Below are 20,529 nucleotides of genomic sequence, written 5' to 3' on the forward strand. Positions count from 1 at the left end.
GCTCCCTTTTTGACGAAAGTCTTTAACTCTGTGTCTTCCTCTTGTCCCTATGTGCCTCAGTCCCTCGAGGCTCATATTACCTTCTTACCAAAACCAGGCAAGGATCCAACGTCGTGCGCAAACTTCAGGCCCATATCGCTGATCAATGTTGATGTGAAGCTTTTCGCGAAGTTACTTGCCTTTCGTCTGTCGCCGTTACTGCCTGGCTTGATCGTGGATGATCAGGTGGGGTTTGTGCGCGGTCGGGAAGCACGGGATAATACTAACAAGACCCTTCTTTTAACGTCCTACTGCCAAACCCGTAAGATACCGATCTGCTTACTCTCGGTAGATGCCGAAAAGGCTTTTGACATTGTGCACTGGGTGTTCCTCTGCAGTGTTTTGAAGCAGGTTGGCCTTGGCACCACTATGGTGGACAGGATAATGGCCTTATACCATAGGCCTACAGCTCGGGTTCGTGTTAACGGGCTTTTATCTGATTCTTTGTCTATCGCTAATGGCACGAGACAGGGGTGCCCACTCTTGCCTCTATTGTATGTTCTGGTCATGGAACACCTGGCCGGGGCACTGCGGAGCAACCCTAATGTTAGTGGTGTACGTGTTGGCTCACAGCATCATAAAATGGCGCTATATGCAGATGATCTCCTTGTGTACATTACAACTCCCATGATTTCTTTTCCATCTTTGACGGAGGAGTTTGAGCGCTTTGGTGATTTAAGTAATTTTAAAAAGTCAATTACTCTAAATCAGAGGCCTTGAATATATCTCTGGATGCTCCTTTGGCTGCCCATCTCGCTCGGGTTTTCCCGTTTAAATGGCAATCTAAGTCCTTAAAATACTTGGGGGTGCATGTCCCCACGCAACAGTCAGACCTGTTTGCTTTGAATTACACGCCCATTCTGCCGCGTACTCTGAGGGAATTGGCGGTGTACGGCGGGAACCGCATGTCATGGTTTGGGCGTATCAACGCGGTTAAAATGGATATCTTGCTCAAATTCTTATACATCTTCCAGACTGTCCCTATTGTCGTACCAACGGGATTTTTCCAGACCTTACACAGGGCCATAACTAAATTTGTATGGGGCTCCTCTAAGCCTCGCATCCGCTTTGCTGTCCTTAGTCGGCCAAAAGTAGACGGGGGCGCGGGTCTTCAAGACTTTAAACGATACCATCAAGCTGTGATAATTATGAGGGTAGTGGACTGGTTCAGTTCGGAAACGGGTAAGCAATGGGTGCGCATTGAAAGAGCCATGTCTTCTCTTGCATTGTCTTCTCTGCCGTGATTGTCTGTCCTTCAGCGACAAACGGTTTCTCTGCCTTTCCTCACACGTCAATTTCTTGTGGTCTCGGAACGGATCTTTGGTACTGTGGGCCTTATTCATCGCCCGGGTCCTTTGACTTCTCTCTTTGATAACCCTTCCTTCCCTCCGGCGGTGGGTGTCGATACATTCCTCTGTTGGGGGAGAGGTGAGGGTGGATATTTGGCTGAGACCCTTACCCCTGACGGTGCCATCTTGTCGCTGACCACTGTGTCTGAGGCCTGCCCAGGGAGACGATCAAGCTGGTGGTCCTATTTTCAGTTACGTTCCTATCTTTCTTCCATGGGTAATTGTTTTGTGTTGCTACAGGATAAGACTCCTCTGGAACACTATTTGTCCTTGACTACTGCTCCCTCTCATGTGTTGTCTTATTTACATGGGATCCTTCTGCCTAAGTATTCTTACTCTCAATTGTCCTTCACTACAGTTTGGGACGAAGAAATGGGGATTCGACATTCTGAAGAGGAAAGGGGTACTTCTTTCTTTCTAGCTCACAAGTTACCAACTTCTTGTTTTGCTCAGGAGAAGAACTATAAGATACTTACCAGGTGGTACTGTTGTCCTGCCTTGTTGCAAAGGATATTTCCTAATGTGTCTGCTGATTGTTGGAGGTGTGGGGAGGCTCCTGGAACTATGTTGCACATTTGGTGGGACTGTCCCAAGCTCCGTCCCTTTTGGGTAAAAATTTTTGATCTGGGTAACAAGCTTTTTCACACTGAGGTCCCGACCTAGGCTTCTATTGGACTACTTTCCATGGTTCCTGGATTACTCCCACACCTCAAAAAGGGTGTCTTTAGGCATTTTCGAACCGCGGCGAGGACAGTGATACCTTGTCACTGGAAGTCTAGTACTGTAGCTTCTCTGAAGGAATGGGTGACGGAGGTGAACGGGATTATGAGGATGGAGGAGTTGATGTCCGCTGATAGGGGCAAATCTGTGCTCTTTGTCCAAACTTGGGCAGTATGGTCTGGATTCCCGGGGTAGTGCTGATCTACCTCTCTGGTTGGATGGAATATTCTGAACAGCTTATATAGCCTAACTGAGTGCGCTTTGTCTGTATGTGTTTCCCTTTGTCGTCTTGTGTTTGTGTGACTCTACCTATAAATGTGCACTTTATACGTGCCAACTCTTACTTCACTGTGGGGACTTGTTCCCTGACTATTGCACTGTTTTTTCTATGAACATGGGTACAGTTATTACCATTACATTTCTATTGCTATTCTATTTTGCCGGTTGGGAGGCTACCTCCTAATGTTCATATATTTATATACTGTTATTACGATGTTAAAGTTAATATATTGCACTGCGTGCATATTTTTTTCCTTGCAAATTTGTGAAACGTTTTATATGCTGTGTTGTATTTTCAAAATAAAAATCTTTGATAAAGAAAAAAAAATATAAACTACAGCTCGCCCCGCAAATAAAACAAGTCCATTGTTTGAAAAATTCCCAAAAGTTTTGGGTCTTAGAATATTGCGATAAATATTTACATTTTTTTTGTATCCCACTTCCACGCGTATACAAATATCTTTTTTACAGAAGTTCAAGAATCTGAGACATGGGGGGCTGTTTGACAAGGTCACTTTTTGTTCCCTTTACTAACAATATAGTAATTTTACAGGATCAAGGAGTCAATATTGTTGTTGTGTGTTTGTTTTTTTTCTGACCATGTAGAGCTGCTAAAACAACTTAAGGGGGTTTTACACAGGACGATTATCGGGCAGACGAGCGTTCATGATCAGCAGATGAACGAGAAAACGCTCAATCATCTTCTGGTTGTATCGTTTTAAAAGAAGTGAAATATTATCCTTGTCGGCAGCATATCTCCCTGCGCTGCCGACATGATGATAATGTATGGGGACGAGCGATCAGACTAACGACCGCTCGGCCCCATCCATACCTCCGTGTGACAGGAGCAAACGAGCGCCCGTCAACGATGCCTCGTTGACCGTCGCTCGCTGCATCGGCTGATTATCAGCTGGTGTAAAAGGGCCTTTAGTTGAATATGACTGATCACAAAAAAGAAAGGTGCACTAGATTACCAGAAAATAGATTTAAAAAAAAATCCCAAAAAGTTTATTAACCCCTTAACGACCCGGCCTTTTTGTACGTTAATGACCAGTAATTGTTTTTTTTTTTTTCTTTCTTTATCAAAACAATTTTATCAGAGTAGAAAACATAACAGAGCATATAAAACATCTCGCAAAATTGCAAAAGTGTGCACGCAGTGCAATAGAATAACTTCAGTATAAAATTTTACAAAGACATATGAACATTGGTGGGAGGTAGCCTCCCAGCCACCGAAGCAATGGGAAGAAGATAATAACAGCTAATGGCAATTATCAATACCCAATTTACATCAAAGGTAGTGCAAAATGTAGGGAAACCAGTCCCGAAAAAAACAAAAACAAACGACCAATAATAAACCGATTAAAGAGGCTCTGTCACCAGATTTTGCAACCCCTATCTGCTATTGCAGCAGATAGGCGCTGCAATGTAGATTACAGTAACGTTTTTATTTTTAAAAAACGAGCATTTTTGGCCAAGTTATGACCATTTTTGTAGTTATGCAAATGAGGCTTGCAAAAGTCCAAGTGGGTGTGTTTAAAAGTAAAAGTCCAAGTGGGCGTTAGCAGGTAAGTCGATGTAGCTACTTACCTGCAAACGCTGATGCTGCTGCAGAATCAACTGTAGCCTCTGGTGCCGATGTGTCCTCGCTCGTCTGACACGATGCAGGACCTGTGAGTGACGTCACAGCGTGATCTGGCAGAAGCTGGGCGTTGTGAAGAGAAGTGGATGATACTTCTCGTCAGAGCGCCCAGCTAGTAAAAGCATTAAAAACGCCCCAATGTACGCACATAATACACGCCCACTTGGACTTTTACTTTTAAACACACCCACTTGGACTTTTGAAAGCCTCATTTGCATAACTACAAAAATGGTCATAACTTGGCCAAAAATGCTCGTTTTTTAAAAATAAAAACGTTACTGTAATCTACATTGCAACGCCTATCTGCTGCAATAGCAGATAGGGGTTGCAAAATTTGGTGACAGAGCCTCTTTAAGTGCAATTCAACCCACGGTTACATAAACACAAGACAACAAAGGGAAACACAGACGGACAAAAGCACGCAGTTTTGGCTATATGAGCAGTCAACAGAAAAGGCCATCCAGCCAGAGAGGCAGATCAGCACCACCCCGGAATCCAGACCAGATAGACCAGGTACGAACAAAGATCTCTGATGTTCCCCCGATCAGCAGACATCAGCTCCTCCATCCTCATAATTCCATTCAGCTCCGTTACCCATTCCTTTAAAGAAGGCACAGTACTAGACTTCCAATGACGTGGGATGACAGTTCTAGCTGCAGTAAGAAAATGGCTAAAGACACCCTTTTTTAGGCGTGGGAGTGATCCAGGAACCATGGAAAGCAACCCAACAGAAGCCGAGGTAGGCACTTCAGTGCCAAAAAGTTTGTTGCCGAGATCAAAAATGTTTCCCCAAAAGGGCTGGAGCTTAGGGCAATCCCACCAAATATGCAACATAGTTCCAGGAGCCTCCACACACCTCCAACAGTCGGCAGACACATTAGGAAAGATCCTATGTAAAAAGGAAGGACAGCGGTACCATCTGGTAAGTATCTTATAGTTCTTCTCCTGAGCAAAACACGAAGTTGGTAGTTTATGAGCCAGCAAGAATGAAGTTCGCCATTCCTCCTCAGAGTGCCGAACTCCCATTTCCTCATCCCAAGCTGCAGTGAATGTCAACTGAGAGTAAGAATATCTAGGTTGGAGGACACCATGTAAATGAGACAGTGTGTCAGAAGGAGCAGAGGTAAGGCACAGATAATGTTCCAGAGGAGTCTTATCCTGTAGCAACACAAGACAATCACCCATGGAAGAGAGATAGGAGCGCAGCTGAAAATAAGACCACCATATTGATCGTCTCCCCGGGCAGGCCATAGAGACAGCAGTCAGTGACAAGATTGAACCATCAGGTGTAAGGGTCTGAGCCAGACATCCACTGCCCCGTATCTCCCAGCAGAGGAATGTAGCCACACCCACTGCCGGAGGGAAGGAAGGGTTATCAAAAAGGGGAGTCATAGGACCCGGACGGTGAACAAGGTCCAGAGTACCAATGATCCATTCCCAAACTACAAGAAATTGACGTGTGAGGAAAGGCAAAGTAGACGCTAGTCGCTGGGAGGCAGTCAACCACGGCAAGGAGGACAAGGCGAGGGAAGACAGTCCCTTCTCAATGCGCACCCATTGCTTACCGGCATCTGAACGGAACCAGTCCACCAAACGCATGAGCATCGCAGCTTGATGATAACGCTTAAAATCTGGCAAACCCGCTCCCCCCTCCAGTTTCGGTCGGCTAAGGACAGAAAATCGAATGCGCGGCTTAGAGGACCCCCATACAAATTTGGTTATGGCCCTATGTAAGGACTGGAAGAAACACGCTGGCACTACAATAGGGACGGTCTGAAAGATGTATAGGAATTTGGGCAAGATATCCATTTTGACAGCGTTAATACGCCCAAACCATGACATGCGGCTCCCGCCATACGCCGCCAATTCCCTCAGTACGTTGTAAGATAGGTGTGTAATTCAAGGTAAACAGATCAGACAAATGCGTAGGGATATGTATCCCAAGGTATTTTAAAGACTTAGGTTGCTACTTAAACGGGGAAAACCCGAGCGAGATGAGCAGCAAGAGGAGCATCCAGGGATATATTCAATGCCTCCAATTTGGAGTAATTAACTTTAAAATTACTCAAATGCCCAAACCGCTCAAACTCCCCAGTCAAAGACGGCAAAGAAATCATAGGAGTCGTAATGTACACAAGAAGATCATCAGCATAGAGTGCGAGTCTGTGATGCTGTGCGCCTACACATATGCCATTTAATGTTAGGGTTCTTCCGAAGTGCCACGGCCAGGTGTTCATGACCAAAACATATAGTAGAGGCGAGAGTGGGCACCCCTGTCTCGTGCCATTAGTAATAGACAAAGAGTCAGATAAGAGACCGTTAACTCGAACGCGAGCTGTAGGCCCACGGTACAATGCCATAATCCTGTCATCCATAGTGGTGCCAAGGCCAACCTGTATCAAGACACTACGGAGAAACATCCAGTGCACCCTGTCGAAAGCCTTTTTGGCATCAACTGAGAGGAGACACATCGGTATTTTACGTGATTGGCAATATGACGATAAAAGGAGGGCCTTGTTGGTATTATCCCGAGATTCTCTACCACGTACAAACCCCACCTGATAATCCATGATCAGGCCAGGCAATAATGGAGAGAGGCGAGAGGCAAGCACTTTCGCAAAGAGCTTTACATCGACATTGATCAGCGAGATGGGCCTAAAGTTTCCGCATATCGTAGGATCCTTACCCGGTTTTGGGAGAAGGGTAATATGAGCCTCGAGGGACTGAGGCGCAAAGGGACAAGAGGAAGACACTGAGTTATAGACTTTCGTCAAGAAGGGAGCCAGTTGATCTTTAAATGTCTTATAAAATTTAGTATTAAACCCATCCGGGCCTAGGCTTTTGCCCAAAGGAGAGTATCCAATTGCACACTCCACTTCGGATTCCAAGAAATCCTCCTCAAGTCCAAAAGCCTCCCCGTCCCCCAAGGACGGTAAAGCAGTGTCATGTACATTCTGGTTAATTTTGTACCGCAATGAATCTGCCGGCATATCATGAAAATGTCCTTTGAGATTATACAAGGCAGAATAATATTGTCTGAAACAGTCAGTAATGCCAACCGGATCATGAACTTCACCTCCAGTGGGAGACATAATTTTAGGAATGTATGACGCCTGTGTACGGGGATGTAAAATCGTCGCCAGAGACCTACCACATTTGTCTGCAAATTCATAAGTATGCTTCCGCATCCGATCCCTGAACCTAGAGTGTGACTGGTCTAGTAGAGAACGCAATGATTCTCTCGATATGGTAAGGTCCGAGAAAACCTGGGAGGAGGGATCGCGTTTATGACAGGATTCCAAATCCCGTATCTGATCAAGGTGCCGCGCAATAGCTACCCCCTTTTCCCTCTTTAAACGTGCCCCCTGCTGTATCCGGACTCCTCGAACTACACATTTCAGTGCTTCACACTGGAGTGGCAGAGGTGTAGAGTCTTGCGCGTGCACTTCAAAAAAAGACATTAAGCGTGTCCTTAAGAGCCGATACACAGACTGCGTCGCGCAATAGATTGTCATAAATTTTCCATGACTGAAAGTTTGGCACCGAATTAGGAAACGTAAGCGACAGAAATACAGGGGCATGATCCGACCACACCATAGGACCCACCACAAAAGTAGGATGCCAGGTAAGCAAGTGGTGGCTAACCAAAAAGGCGTCTAGACGACTGTACATATTGTGCAATGGGGAGAAATAAGTATACTCTCTTGCCTGAGGATGGAGAATCCTCCACACGTCAATCAATTGCATGGAGTGCATCGTGTTCTTCAACGCCACCATGTGTGATTTAGGAACAGCAGTCCTGCCCGAGGAGGTATCAAGCCTATGATCAAACGTTAGATTAAAATCACCTCCCACAATTAAGACCCCCTTCAAAAACAAGCAGCACACCCGAGCCTGATCCTGATTAGGGAGATACAAATTAGCTAACGTAAAGATCTTCTGGATGGACAATTTAAGAAAAACATAACGACCACCCGGGTCGACAAGGACATCTACGGTCTTGAGAGAGCGATTTATGAAGACATATACTAGCACACTTGGACTTGGACTCCGGGTTGGCACTGTGAAACCAAGTGGGATAGTATCGATTAGTAAACTGTGGTGTATGGCCCACCTGAAAATGAGTCTCTTGTAAGAATAATATATGCACTCGCTCTTTATGCATGTTATACAGGATCTGCAAGCGTTTTTCAGGGACGTTAAGTCCTCTAGCATTAAAAGTACAGACTTTCAACTGTGCCATCTCCACTGCACTTAAAATGATCAAGCCAATAATACGAGCTAAGGCACCAAAGAAAAAGACAAGACAGACAGGGAAGGGAAACCACGACAACAAAGACAGACAAACGGGCAAAACAATCACCCACTCCTTGATCTAATCAAGGAGAAAACAAGCAAGTAGACACCGGATACAACCAGTGAGTCCCTAAGAGGAAAAGTGTCAGGACAAGGACTAGCCAGCGCCCCGCACCCCCCAACCAAATGACAAAATAAACATAGCTAAATAAAGATATAAAATAAGAAGGAAAAGAAAAACCAAGGCATTTGGAATTACACCCCAAGATAACTAACCAAGGGTATACAGCATTATCAGGAGCATAAAGAAACCCCAGCAAAGAACTCCCCAGAATACATTCCTTGTCAGCATAAATGTACATACAGGCAAATAATAATAAAAAGAAAATAAGAAGAATATAAACATTCACATTTAAGTAAATCTTATAGCTCATCAGCAACAAGCGACCTCCAGCAAGTGGCCCGCCTATGATCCGGAAGTAACCACCTAGAACAAGAAAAAAGAAAGAAAGAAACAGGCGGCAGTCTCCTCAGTGAAACACAGCAGGCAACAGCCTCATATTAATGGACACAAAAAATTAAAATCCAACAGCAAACTGTGACGGAGACATCGGGAAGGTATCACATCGGATCAGCAGGACGACCACCACGACACCCCATAGGAGATGCAGGCGATCGACCCCGCCTGCGCGATCGTGGAGGTGGAACATAAGGCCAATCAGAAAGAGAAACTCTGGGCAGATGGAGAGCAGCGCAAAAAGCAGGAACATCGGCCGGGTCTCTAATGATCAGCAACCCTCCATCCTTGCGGACCTGCAGCTGGAAGGGGTGACCCCACAAGTAAGAAATCTTATGCTCTCTTAGGACATCCAGTAGAGGACGCAGCACACGACGTTTATCCAGAGTCATCCTGGACAGATCAGACAGCAGCTGGATCTTGACACCATTCAATAGAACTTCGCCTTTATCACGGGCCTTCCTCATAATCTGCTCTTTGATGGAGAAAAAATGAACACGGCACAAAACATCTCTAGGCCTATCCGGATCCGGATTACAAGGGCCAAGAGTCCTGTGAGCTCTATCCAGCTCCAGAAGATCACCAGCAGGACGCTCCAGTAAGGAGTTAAACAGACTGTAAAGAGGGTATGAGTTGCCCAGGAGAAACATCCTCTGAAATGCCCCGAAGCCGAATATTATTACGGCGGTTCCGATTTTCGTGATCTTCAGTTATGTTAAAGAGCATGCGAATCTGCTGAGAGTGTTGATCCAAACGATCTGCATGGGAAGCCTGTTGCTGTGTAACAGTGGAAATATCCCCCTCCATACGTTGCACTTGATCGGACAATTGAGAGAGATTAGTGGTGAGAGATTGTATCTCTGACTTATAAGTCGTCTCCAGACGATTTACATAGCGCTCCATGTCCTGTTTAGTGGGTAATGTAGAGAGCTGTAGTCTCAGGGCCTGTAAATCATTCCCCAGGACAGCAGATCCAGCTACAGGCGGAGAGAGATCGGCATTCTGATCCATGGGTGTTTTTTGTTTTTTCACTGTATCATTCAAAGCATCACCACTTTTTTTTATTTTTTTATTCCATCGACATAGCCAGCGGAATGTAAGGGCTTGTTTTTGCTGGACGAGTTGTATTTTTTTCAATTGCAAAGTTTTTGGATTCATTTAACACATAGTCGAATCACATTATTATGACCACCTCCTACTTTCGACGTTGGCAGCGTGTAACCCATGAAGGAAGTATTGTGTCGTGGGCTGGGTATATAAGGTGTGCGATAGGCTGTCTGAACACATATCACTCGTTGTCATGAGTGAGAGGGACGTTTTATCAGAGTTGCAAAAAGGGATGATTAATGGCTTTTGGACCAAAGGTGGCAGTATTTCTCAAACAGAACACTGTGTGAACTGTTTGTGTGGTGAAAGTGTATCGTGAGTGGACAGATGGCACCATTGGAATAACCTATGTGGAAACTGTGCAGTACCACGTGCCATTGATGTGAAAGGTGAACGTCGGCTACGAAGGTGCACGAGGTCCGAACGACGCTCTACAGTGGACCAGCTTACCATGAAAATCAACTAGGGGGCTACCAGACTTGTGTCTAAAACAACAGGCTAGTGAACCCTACTGCGTATGGGGCTCCAAAGCAGACGGATGGTCACTGCTCCTACACTAACAAAGGTGCATCAAAAAAAGGCTTCAATTTGCACGGCAGTATCGGATTTGGACCACCAATGATTGACAAAGGGTTGCCTTCTCCGATGAGTCATGTTTTCTGCCTCATCGAATGGATGGACGTTGGCGTGTCAGATGAGAAACATCAGAGAACAAACTATTGCTGGTGAACACAAGCTGGTGGCGGCAGCATTATGGTCTGGGGAATTTTTCCTTGGCATTCTCTGGGCCCACTCATCCATGTGGAAGGCACTCTGAACCGATTTGTGTATGAATCCTTCATTGCAGATCACGTCCACCATACATGCTGCTCGTCTTCCCTGGGGCAGATGGAATCTTTTAGGAAGACAATGTGACATGTCACACGGCTAGAAATTTCCAACAGTGGTTGGAAGAGCATGACCGAGACTTCCAAGTACTTCCCTGACCCCCTAATTTGCTAGACTTTAACCCAATTGAGCATCTGTGGGACCACCTCGATCATCTTGTTCATTCTATGGATCCTCCCCCGCGCACCCTCCATCAAATGTGGGATGCACTGCAGTCAACATGGCTCCAGATACCTGAGACAATCTACCAGCACCTTATTAAGTCACTCCCAGCCTGTCTAGCTGCTGTCCGTGCTGCATGCGGTGGTTACTCTGGATATTAGCTGGTGGTCATAATAATGTGACTCGACTGTTTATATTGATTAAATTTTATTAACTTTATTTTGGATAGAATTGGAAATAAACCGCTATTCCAGCATTGTTTTTCACGTTATACATTTATGCCGTTCAGTATGCGGTGTAAATAACATGTTATCTTTATTCTATGTGTCAGTACGATTACGGCGATACCAAATATGTATAGGTTTTATAACCCTATTGCATCGCCACATTTCAAGAGCTGTAACTTTTTACTTTTTTTGTCGATGTTGCCATATGTGGGCTTGATTTCTGTGGGACAAGGTGTAGTTTTCATTGGTACTTTTTTAGGGGTACATAAGACTTACTGATTAACTTTTATTTAATTTTTTTATGCGGGGAATGGGAGAAAAAAAAAAGGAATTTTGCCGTTGTTTTTTTGTGTTTTTGGTCGCTGTTCATCCGGCGGTTTAATTAATGTGTTAACTTTATTGTTCGAGTCGTTTAGATCGCGGCAATATCATATATGTGTATGTGGTTGTTGTTTTTTGACACTTCTACTAAATAGAACCATTTTATATTATTTTTACTGTAATCTTTTTATTTCTTTTTTTCATAAACTTTATTTAAATGTTTATTTTTTATTTATTTTTTTGTCCCACTAGGGGACTTGACTTGGCGATCTTCTGCTCGCAGATATAACATGTCACGAAGCGGGTAGTGGACCCACTAGGCCGTACCGCCGTAGCGGGGAGGCAGCTGGCCAAACAACCGGAAAACCCAGCAATACAATGTCCCGCACAAGGGTACCTGGATAGTCCAGACAGTGGCCGCAGCTCTGGCACTGATGGAGATGGGTGCAGCAGATAACGCCAAACGTGGCGGATGGCACAGGTTCCGCAGGTTGCGCCAGACGTGGAGGATTCCTCCGGACGTGGTAGATGATACAGGACGTGGCGGTTTCCTCCGGACGTGGCAGATGACAGGACGTGGCGGATTCCTCCACTCCGGACGTGGCGGATTCCTCCACTCCGGACGTGGCGGATTCCTCCGGACGTGGCAGATTCCTCTGGACGTGGCAGACTCGATACTAAAGGTACAGCACGGGAAACAGGAACAGGTAACAAGGCACTGGTAACAACTGGAAAGGGAAACACTAAGGGACCATTTGCAAGACAGACTGGGAAAACTAACAACGCTCAGGCAAGGATCAGAAGGCCTGGAGCCCTCTTATAGACCAGGAAATCGTGGCAGTTGATGATGAAGATTTCCTTTTGTGCGCGCGCTGGCCCTTTAAGGGACACAGCAGACCGGAGCGGAAGTGAGCGCTGGCGTCTCCTAGGAAGGAGATGGGGCCAGCGCTCACGTATCCATGGCTGCAGGCGTCGGGAGGTGAATAAACCCGACGGCCCGCGGCCATGGACGCTACATAATGCTTTGGTATACTTGGTATACCAAAGCATTTCTATTCACATGTGTGCCGATGGAGCGACAGAGGGAGCTCCCTCCCTCTGTCAAACACATTAGATGCTGCGGTCGCTATTGACAGCGGCATCTAAGGGGTTAATCTTCCGGAATCAGATAGCTCTTCGGTTCTGGCACTTGTGGCAGGAGCCTGGCTGTGTATAACAGCCCTGCTTTTGCTGCTGATCTCGTGGGTACAGGGGCAGTACCCACGAGATCAGAGTAACGGATATATCAGTCACTATGCGGGAACTAGCTCCTGCTTGTGACGGATGTATCCATCATTTGTCGATAAGGGGTTAAAGTCATATTAAAGTTTGACAATCAACATGAGATAGACAAAGTAAAATTCCAAACCATATGAAAGGGTATGAGTAGGAATAATAAAAAACATTGCCTGAGTTTCCGTAATACACTGTGGTAATGGAGGCCAAGATCCCCAGTCAAATAGTCTATCTACCTTCCACTAAAATATAGCATAACCGCATTAAACATGGATGTTGGCATAGGAAATTTAGGGGGGAACATTACCCATGATCCTATGATCTTTTCACCACGCCGTGCCCCAATGCGCGTTTCGCGTCACTGCTTCTCCTCTGGAAGGCCCCTATACACAGATGGTCGGCCAGGTTCAGGCGACATTCATCTAATGTTTATGACCAAGTTAAGCCGCTGCCAAACGCCTCTGGCAGTGGCTTATCTCCCCTGAGATCAAAGGCTCGGTCATGTCGAAATCCAACTACCCTATCCTGTTCTTACTCGAAATCTGCCATCGGGGGGAGTGTCATAAGGCATCCATACACATTAGATGGTCGGCCAATCCTGCCGAAATGGACTTTATAAACCGGTAATATACAAACTTCTTTATTGATAACTACTTTGAGACCATACTAGGTTACCCCTAGAAACAGATCAGATAAAAACATGAAATAACCCTGGGGTGAATTACATCCATCAAACCACAATAATAAATATTCAGTGACTATATACAAATATCAAATTATTGTTGGTACCTGAACCAGGTACTTTATTTATGTAATACTTTATGTGGTGAACTATTTTACCATACTGTTTAGTATATTGTAGAAATAAGGATTTGAAAAAGTAATATTGTTTTAGTTTTTTGGTTGCTCATCATGTGATGATTTTTAAAAAGTAGAGATGTTTTATTCCACAGGGCCATGAATGACTAATACGGTATGTATGTGTAAATTATTTGAGATTAATAGAAGAGCATGAATGATATAAAACAAGGATTTGAAAAGTAACTTAAATACACTCCTCAACATTGAAATTGCAACACCAAGAAGGGTAAGCCGTAAGGTTATGCAAATCAAGGAAGTAGAAGGTGTCGCTAAGATCTGCAAATGATCACATTTTCAAGCACCTAGCTCCAACCTGTGGCATGTGGGAGGGGCATATAAGACAGATTAAAAGCAAAGTTTTTTTAGCCACATCAAAGCTCAAAAATCAGATCAAGTGGTGTGGGATGATTGTGCGATGCCTCCTGTTCATAGTCATGTCGGTTTTTTGCCACTTGTCGCAAACCGAGAGGAACAGAACCTAGAGACCTTGGTTTATCTCTATGGCAGATCGCTACGCGCCTAGGCCGAGATGGCAGCCATGTTCAATGTTGCGTGTCCCTCAGGTTGGGAGAATAATAACAAACGGGAATGATGGCAGGGGGTGCGTGGATCGTCTGATTGGAAGAATGGTGCGTAGTGATCCACTCTGTACTGCAAGTGAAATTGGACGTCACATCCCAAGCCTAGGGAGGCAACCAGTGTCGACACAAACCATCAGAGGGTGTTTGCATGGCATTGGGCTACAAACCAGATGTCCAGCTACAGGTATTCCATTGATTACACGCCACCACTCTCAAAGGCTATCATAGTGCACAGCAAGACAGCAATGAAGGCTGGAATGTAGGTCTATCCTCTTTAACTATGAGTCGTCTTGGATGCAGTGATAGCCAGAGATTGGTCTGGAGACCACGTGGGCAACTCTATGAAGAGGCCTTCATAAGGGAACGTTACACCGGTCCTACTCCCGGGATTATGATGTGGGGTAACATAATGTACTGTAGCCGGACCCCTCTAGTCTTCATTTCAGGTACATTAAAAGCTCAGCGTTACATTGATTTGGTCGTGGAACCAGTGGTACGGCTACTTCTGCAGAGTCCCAGAAACCGTTTTTTAACAGGACAACACATGTTGCTCATGGTACTGTGAGCAGCCTGCTTGGCCTAAACGTGCTACCATTGCCTGCAGCGTCTCCGGACTGGTCTCCCATCGAGCACATCTGGGACGTTATTGATCGGCAATTGCAAAGGGACCCGTCCGCAACCAATGTTGATGATTTGCGTGCCCAAGTACATTCAGTGTGGCGTTACATTCCTCAGACAACCATTAATAACCTCATTGATAGCCTGCTAAGGCATCTAAGTTTGTGTATTTTTGCGTGTACTGTTCATACTCTATACTTAATAAACCAAGATGTTTGGAATATTTTGTTTCCATTTATCTATCATTTGCATATAATTAACATGTGTATGGATCCTGTGATTTCCACAATTCAAAAACATTTCCTTCTTGATGTTGCAATTTCAATGTTGAGGAGTGTATGTTTGTTGATTTAGGATCATGGTAAGTAAAGTTTCAATTGGCCAGATTTATATCTGGCAGATAAAAGACAAAAATTAATTGTAGTGATATTAGTTCTAGTATCATTATCTATATATTTGGCAAGGACGTGGTGTTCGAGGCAAATTTAGTTGTGTTTGTGTGTGTGTGTGTGTGTGTGTGTGTGTGTGATTTTGTGTATAAGTTCCATTATATATATATATATATATATATATATATATATATGTGTGTGTGTATAAGTTACATTATATATGTGTGTGTGTGTGTGTGTGTGTGTGTGTGTGTGTTTTCTGTGTCTAAGTGCCTATATATGTATCTGTATGTCTATATATTTCTGTGTGTGCATCTACTACATTCTGTACTCAGAGTTATCACTGTGTGTTATCTGTGGTGTTAGGCCCTATTCACACGGCAGGGATTCAGTAGGATAAGAATGTAGGAGGGGTGCCATCTATGGGGGGGTGGCTATGTACAAGGGTGCTGTGTAGCACTACCTACAGGGGGGGGGGGCTGTGTGGCATTACCTACAAGGGGGGCTGTGTGGCATTACTTACAAGGGGGCTGTGTGGCAAAACCTACAAGGGGGTCTGTGTGGCACTACCTACAAGGGGGTCTGTGTGGCACTACCTACAAGGCGATCTGTGTGGCACAACCTACAAGGTGGTCTGTGTGGCACTATCTACAAGGAGGCTGTGGCAGTATCTACAGAGGGCAGTGTGTGGCATTATCTAGAGGGCCGTGTGTGGCATTATCTACAGAGGGCAGGGTGTGGCATTATCTACAGAGGGAAGTGTGTAGCAGAAAATGTACAAATTAAATTCATCCGTTTTTTAAACGGATGGGGAAAAAAACTGATGCAAAATGGGTCAAAATCGGCCGTTAAAAATGGAAACACGGCCTGGAACGGAAACTGACCGGATGTAAAACGGCCGAGAAAAACGGACCAAAATGGCCTTCACTCGGACCCTGTCGTGTGAATAGAGCCATACATAGGACTGCTGGTAACCTCTACATTATCTGTACTCGGAGCGTTATCACTGTGTTATCTGTGGCGTTACATTGGACTGCAGGTAACATCTACTACATTATACCCTTACCCCTGGGTGAATAATCTGTTATTCAGCAAACGCGTCCGCATTTTTCTTAGGTTTCAAATTTTGGTAATTCGAATTTAAAATACACTTATATTTTTTATAATTTTTTTTACAAATACTTCATTATTCCTTTTGCTAGCAAACCCGTTTAACGTGTTTTCTATACTAGTATTTGTTTATTCTTCTTCTTTCTTTCACTTTGTGACCACAAATGTGACATGTCTGATGATTAAGATTTGACCTATACTTTAGTGTTACACATTTCTTAATCGATGTGCATTCCTACTATAGCAATGATTTATCCTGCAGAGTGAGAAATGTTTTAACTGAACATGATAGAAAAAAAATAAGTTTAAAGTTTCATTCCATCCTAATTCTGTTACTATTTGCTTTGTTCGACAATCACTCTGATCCTCCTAGCAGGGGGACAAGACCTATAGAATAAAACTGGCCAAGACTATAGATAAAAAGGCAATGAATTTAGCTTTCAAGGCAAAAGACGGTACAGTCTATAAAGGAATGAAAACAGGAATAAAAGTACAGTATCTTTAACCTGAAAACGCATTGTACCTTTGTAAGGTTCGTACTGTATAACAAAAAGAGGAAATCACTGTGATGTTCCAAAGGCTTTGTAATTGTATGGCACTAGACTTTAAAAAAAAAAAAAAAAGGTCAGTGCTTAAAGACTGTCCAAAAACCTGACAAGAAAATAGATCAATTTATTCAGAATAGGTAAAGTAGAGTATGCACTGTTTGTTCATGATATGACAAATCTGTCATCGCTGGGTCATTGTGAGGTGTCTGTTTTATATTTGTTTTTATATATATGAATATATATATATATATATATATATATATATATATATATATATATATATAGGCGTTTCTTATAATAAAATACATATATATATATATATATATATATATATATATATATAATTTTTTTTTCTTTATTACAGAGTTGCTGTTTAGACTTGGCAATCAGGAAGATACCAGGAGCAGTACTCCAAAGAAATTCATTGGAGATAATGCGCAGCATACTTTGAAGAAGGTACTCCTATATTATTTTCTGTTGATCTAATCAAAAAGACCTCTAATCTTTGGAAATAGGTTTTTGTTTTGTTTTTATTAAAAATGTCTATCAGTGTGTCTTGTGCAACTTTCTAAATACTTTTTATTAAAAATTATTTTACATTTTTGATATACAATTGCTTTGTATCCTGTATACCGTGCAGCTGTGTCATGCGCTGAGACCTGAATCCATCAGGTCAGTAACACTGATGGGTTCAGTGTCAGCGGGTCCTGCGTATATCGATCACATCTAAGGCCTCATGCACACTGCCGTGCCCGTAATCGCGGCCCACGCTTGCGGGCATGGCCGGCCACCGACGGCCGCGTGCTGCATTTTCGGGCCATTCTCCCATACAAAGTATGGGAGCACGGCCCGTAAAATACGAAAAGTAGGACATTCTCCATAATTCATGGTACAGTTCTACGACACGGACACCCTTCCGTAGCGATACGGAAAGATGTCCGCGGCCAATAGAACTGGGCAGGTCTGTAATTGCGGAGAACATTGCGGTCCGCAATTACGGAGATTTTTTACGGTCGTGTGCATGGGGCCTAAGTTATCAACTTAGATGTGAAAGGTAATAGCTTTCAGCGGATATAGGTTTCAGCAGTACTTTAGATACAGCTTCTCTTTATAATTTACACAAAGCAGCTGTATCTCAAACATCCTATTTTTATTGCGATTTTTGCTTCAGAATTGCAACTTCTCTGCCGCAAAAATGGCAACATTTGCTATTTGTTGTGGATTTTGCCTCCGAATTGACTTCAATAAGGAAAACCCGCAACAGAAAAGCAGCGATTCCAAAGCACAAATTGACATGCTGCGGATTAAAAAAGCGCACCACAGGTCATTTTATAAACTTTTGGCGTATTTAAAACACCGCATGTGGATGAAATTTATTTAAACCTCATCCACTCTGCTGCTACTGTACCACGCTGCGAAGTGTATACGCTACAAGTGAAAGTACCGTAAAACCAAACAAAAAAAACCCTGAGGTTTCTGTAACAATGACTCACTCTCCCCCCCGGCTGTTCTCTGTGCAGGTGGCCACCTGGGATGATGTTTTGTTTCATGTGACTGCTACAGACAACCACTGGCTGGTCACATGGGACAAAACGTCATCCTAGAAGTCCGGTTCAACACAGGCCAGCAGTCTTTGGTGCGGACCTTCGGCCGGCATTACTGCAGAGTTTTTACATCTTATGGCCATAACAATTTTGTTAAATTTGAATGTAAAAAAAATTGAGTCGCTTTTAGATGTGGCTCTGACTGGTCTCCTATGCTGCTGTATTTGAGAGCAGCATCGGAGAGAGGGGGAGATGCTGAGTTTAGATATTATTGTTTTCTGTCATTTGATTTAGTATTTTTATGTAAAATGCAGTTTAGATTCTGCCAGTACTTATAGAGAGAGCCTGTGATTCGTGCCTTCCCCGCCCCAAAACATTGTTTGGCTATTTCTGTATGAGTTTGTATATAGGAAGAGCTGTCAACCACTCTGGGTGTGGGGGAGGCAGAACTCAAACTAAGCAGCATTTGACATGATAATACTCAATCAAATCATAAAAAATGGCCCCAAGCTCAGCATCTCTCCCTCAATCCTATGCTGCCCTCAGGTAGGGCAGCAAAGGAAACCTCACAGATGCACTTTAACAAGTGGCATAGAATATGCATGACACTGATGGATTTTTGGTTCTGTGTTTTTTGCTTTATCATGCCCAACAGACACGAAGCGGCTGAGCGATCACACGAGTGCTTCAGCTGCTTCGTTCTAGCGATTGGTGGGGGTCTCAGTGCTTGGACCCCCACCAATACAAACTTCTGACATGTCACTATGACATGTCAGAAGATTGTCACTTGAAGTAACATTTAAAGTGTAGCTAAACGTTTGGCAAATAATCAGGGAAGAAATCAGCATGTAAGAAAAGACCTGGAGCCAGGGGTACGGATCTCTACTGGGCAAGGGGGAGTGGGGTCTGATGGGGACTGCCCACAAGAGGAATGGCGCTGTAAAGACAGACACAGTTCAAGTAGCTTGGCAAATCTCAAATCATTCACTTTTTGAATGCAACAAGCTCAGTGGTTATGAAAAAATAACGTTCAAAATGCTTGAATATTTTCACAAAGAGACTCGCACTTAGTTACGCGGTTGGAAAAGGACAGCGGATGCTGCATTACTCTGTCTCTTCCAGCTCTTTCCTCACTCTGATTCCAGTTGCCAGGTACCCATCCCACTATCTGTACTCAGGTCACTGCCAGACTTTCAATCTCAGACCCTTTCTCTCCCTGCCTTGCGGTCGCAGCCCAGCAAGAGTCCCAACTAGTACAGTTGACGTCTTCACCTTCAACAGCAGTCGTTGCAACACTCAACCTTAAAACGACCACTTTTATTGACTCTTCCACACACATAATTGCACAAACTAAGGCTGGGTTCACACGACCATGTTACGTCCGTAATGGACGGAACGTATTTCGGCTGCAAGTCCCGGACCGAACACACTGCAGGGAGCCGGGCTCCTAGCATCATAGTTATGTACGACGCTAGGAGTCCCTGCCTCTCCGTGGAACTACTGTCCCGTACTGAAAACATGATTACAGTACGGGATAGTTGTCCTGCAGCGAGGCAGGGATTCCTAGCGTCGTACATAACTATGATGCTAGGAGCCCGGCTCCCTGCAGTGTGTTCGGTCCGGGACTTGCAGCCGAAATATGTTCCGTCCTTTACGGACGTAACATGGTCGTGTGAACCCAGCCTAAGAGTCACCTGTAAGAGTGCCTACATGATTTCCTATGTTATTAATGATTCTACCTAGAACAACATGGCGTGGTAATTTCCTCTAAACCATGTAGGAAACCGCCAACTTCACTGTAAACAGAGAAATACAGTATCAAATAACCGTAAATCATAACACAAAAGCAATTGTGAACTTTCAACTGGTGTTCTTTTGCTGTGAAGAGGCAATGTGTAATGTTTCATTTATGAGCGTGCAATACAGGACAGGACGTGTCTGCCAGAGCGTGATATCTCGTGTAATTGCTCTTCACACTGGCCAGGAGATGAGGATCCTGAACAGAAGATCCCTCGGCCTCTCTACCCTCTTTATTAACTCAGAATTCCATAATAGG

General features: G+C 44.2%; 1 protein-coding gene across 1 annotated transcript in view; it reads left to right on the top strand.

Annotated features, from left to right (window-relative positions):
* The window catches only part of CNTLN (centlein), a 396,875-nt gene that overhangs the window by 225,318 nt on the left and 151,028 nt on the right, over positions 1–20,529 (top strand). The window contains exon 15 of the mRNA XM_075825669.1: positions 17,294–17,385. Coding sequence (XP_075681784.1) covers positions 17,294–17,385 — 92 coding nt within the window. The remainder of the gene's footprint in view (positions 1–17,293; positions 17,386–20,529) is intronic.

The sequence above is a fragment of the Rhinoderma darwinii genome, chromosome 1 (genome assembly GCF_050947455.1).
Source record: "Rhinoderma darwinii isolate aRhiDar2 chromosome 1, aRhiDar2.hap1, whole genome shotgun sequence".
Taxonomy (NCBI): domain Eukaryota; kingdom Metazoa; phylum Chordata; class Amphibia; order Anura; family Rhinodermatidae; genus Rhinoderma; species Rhinoderma darwinii.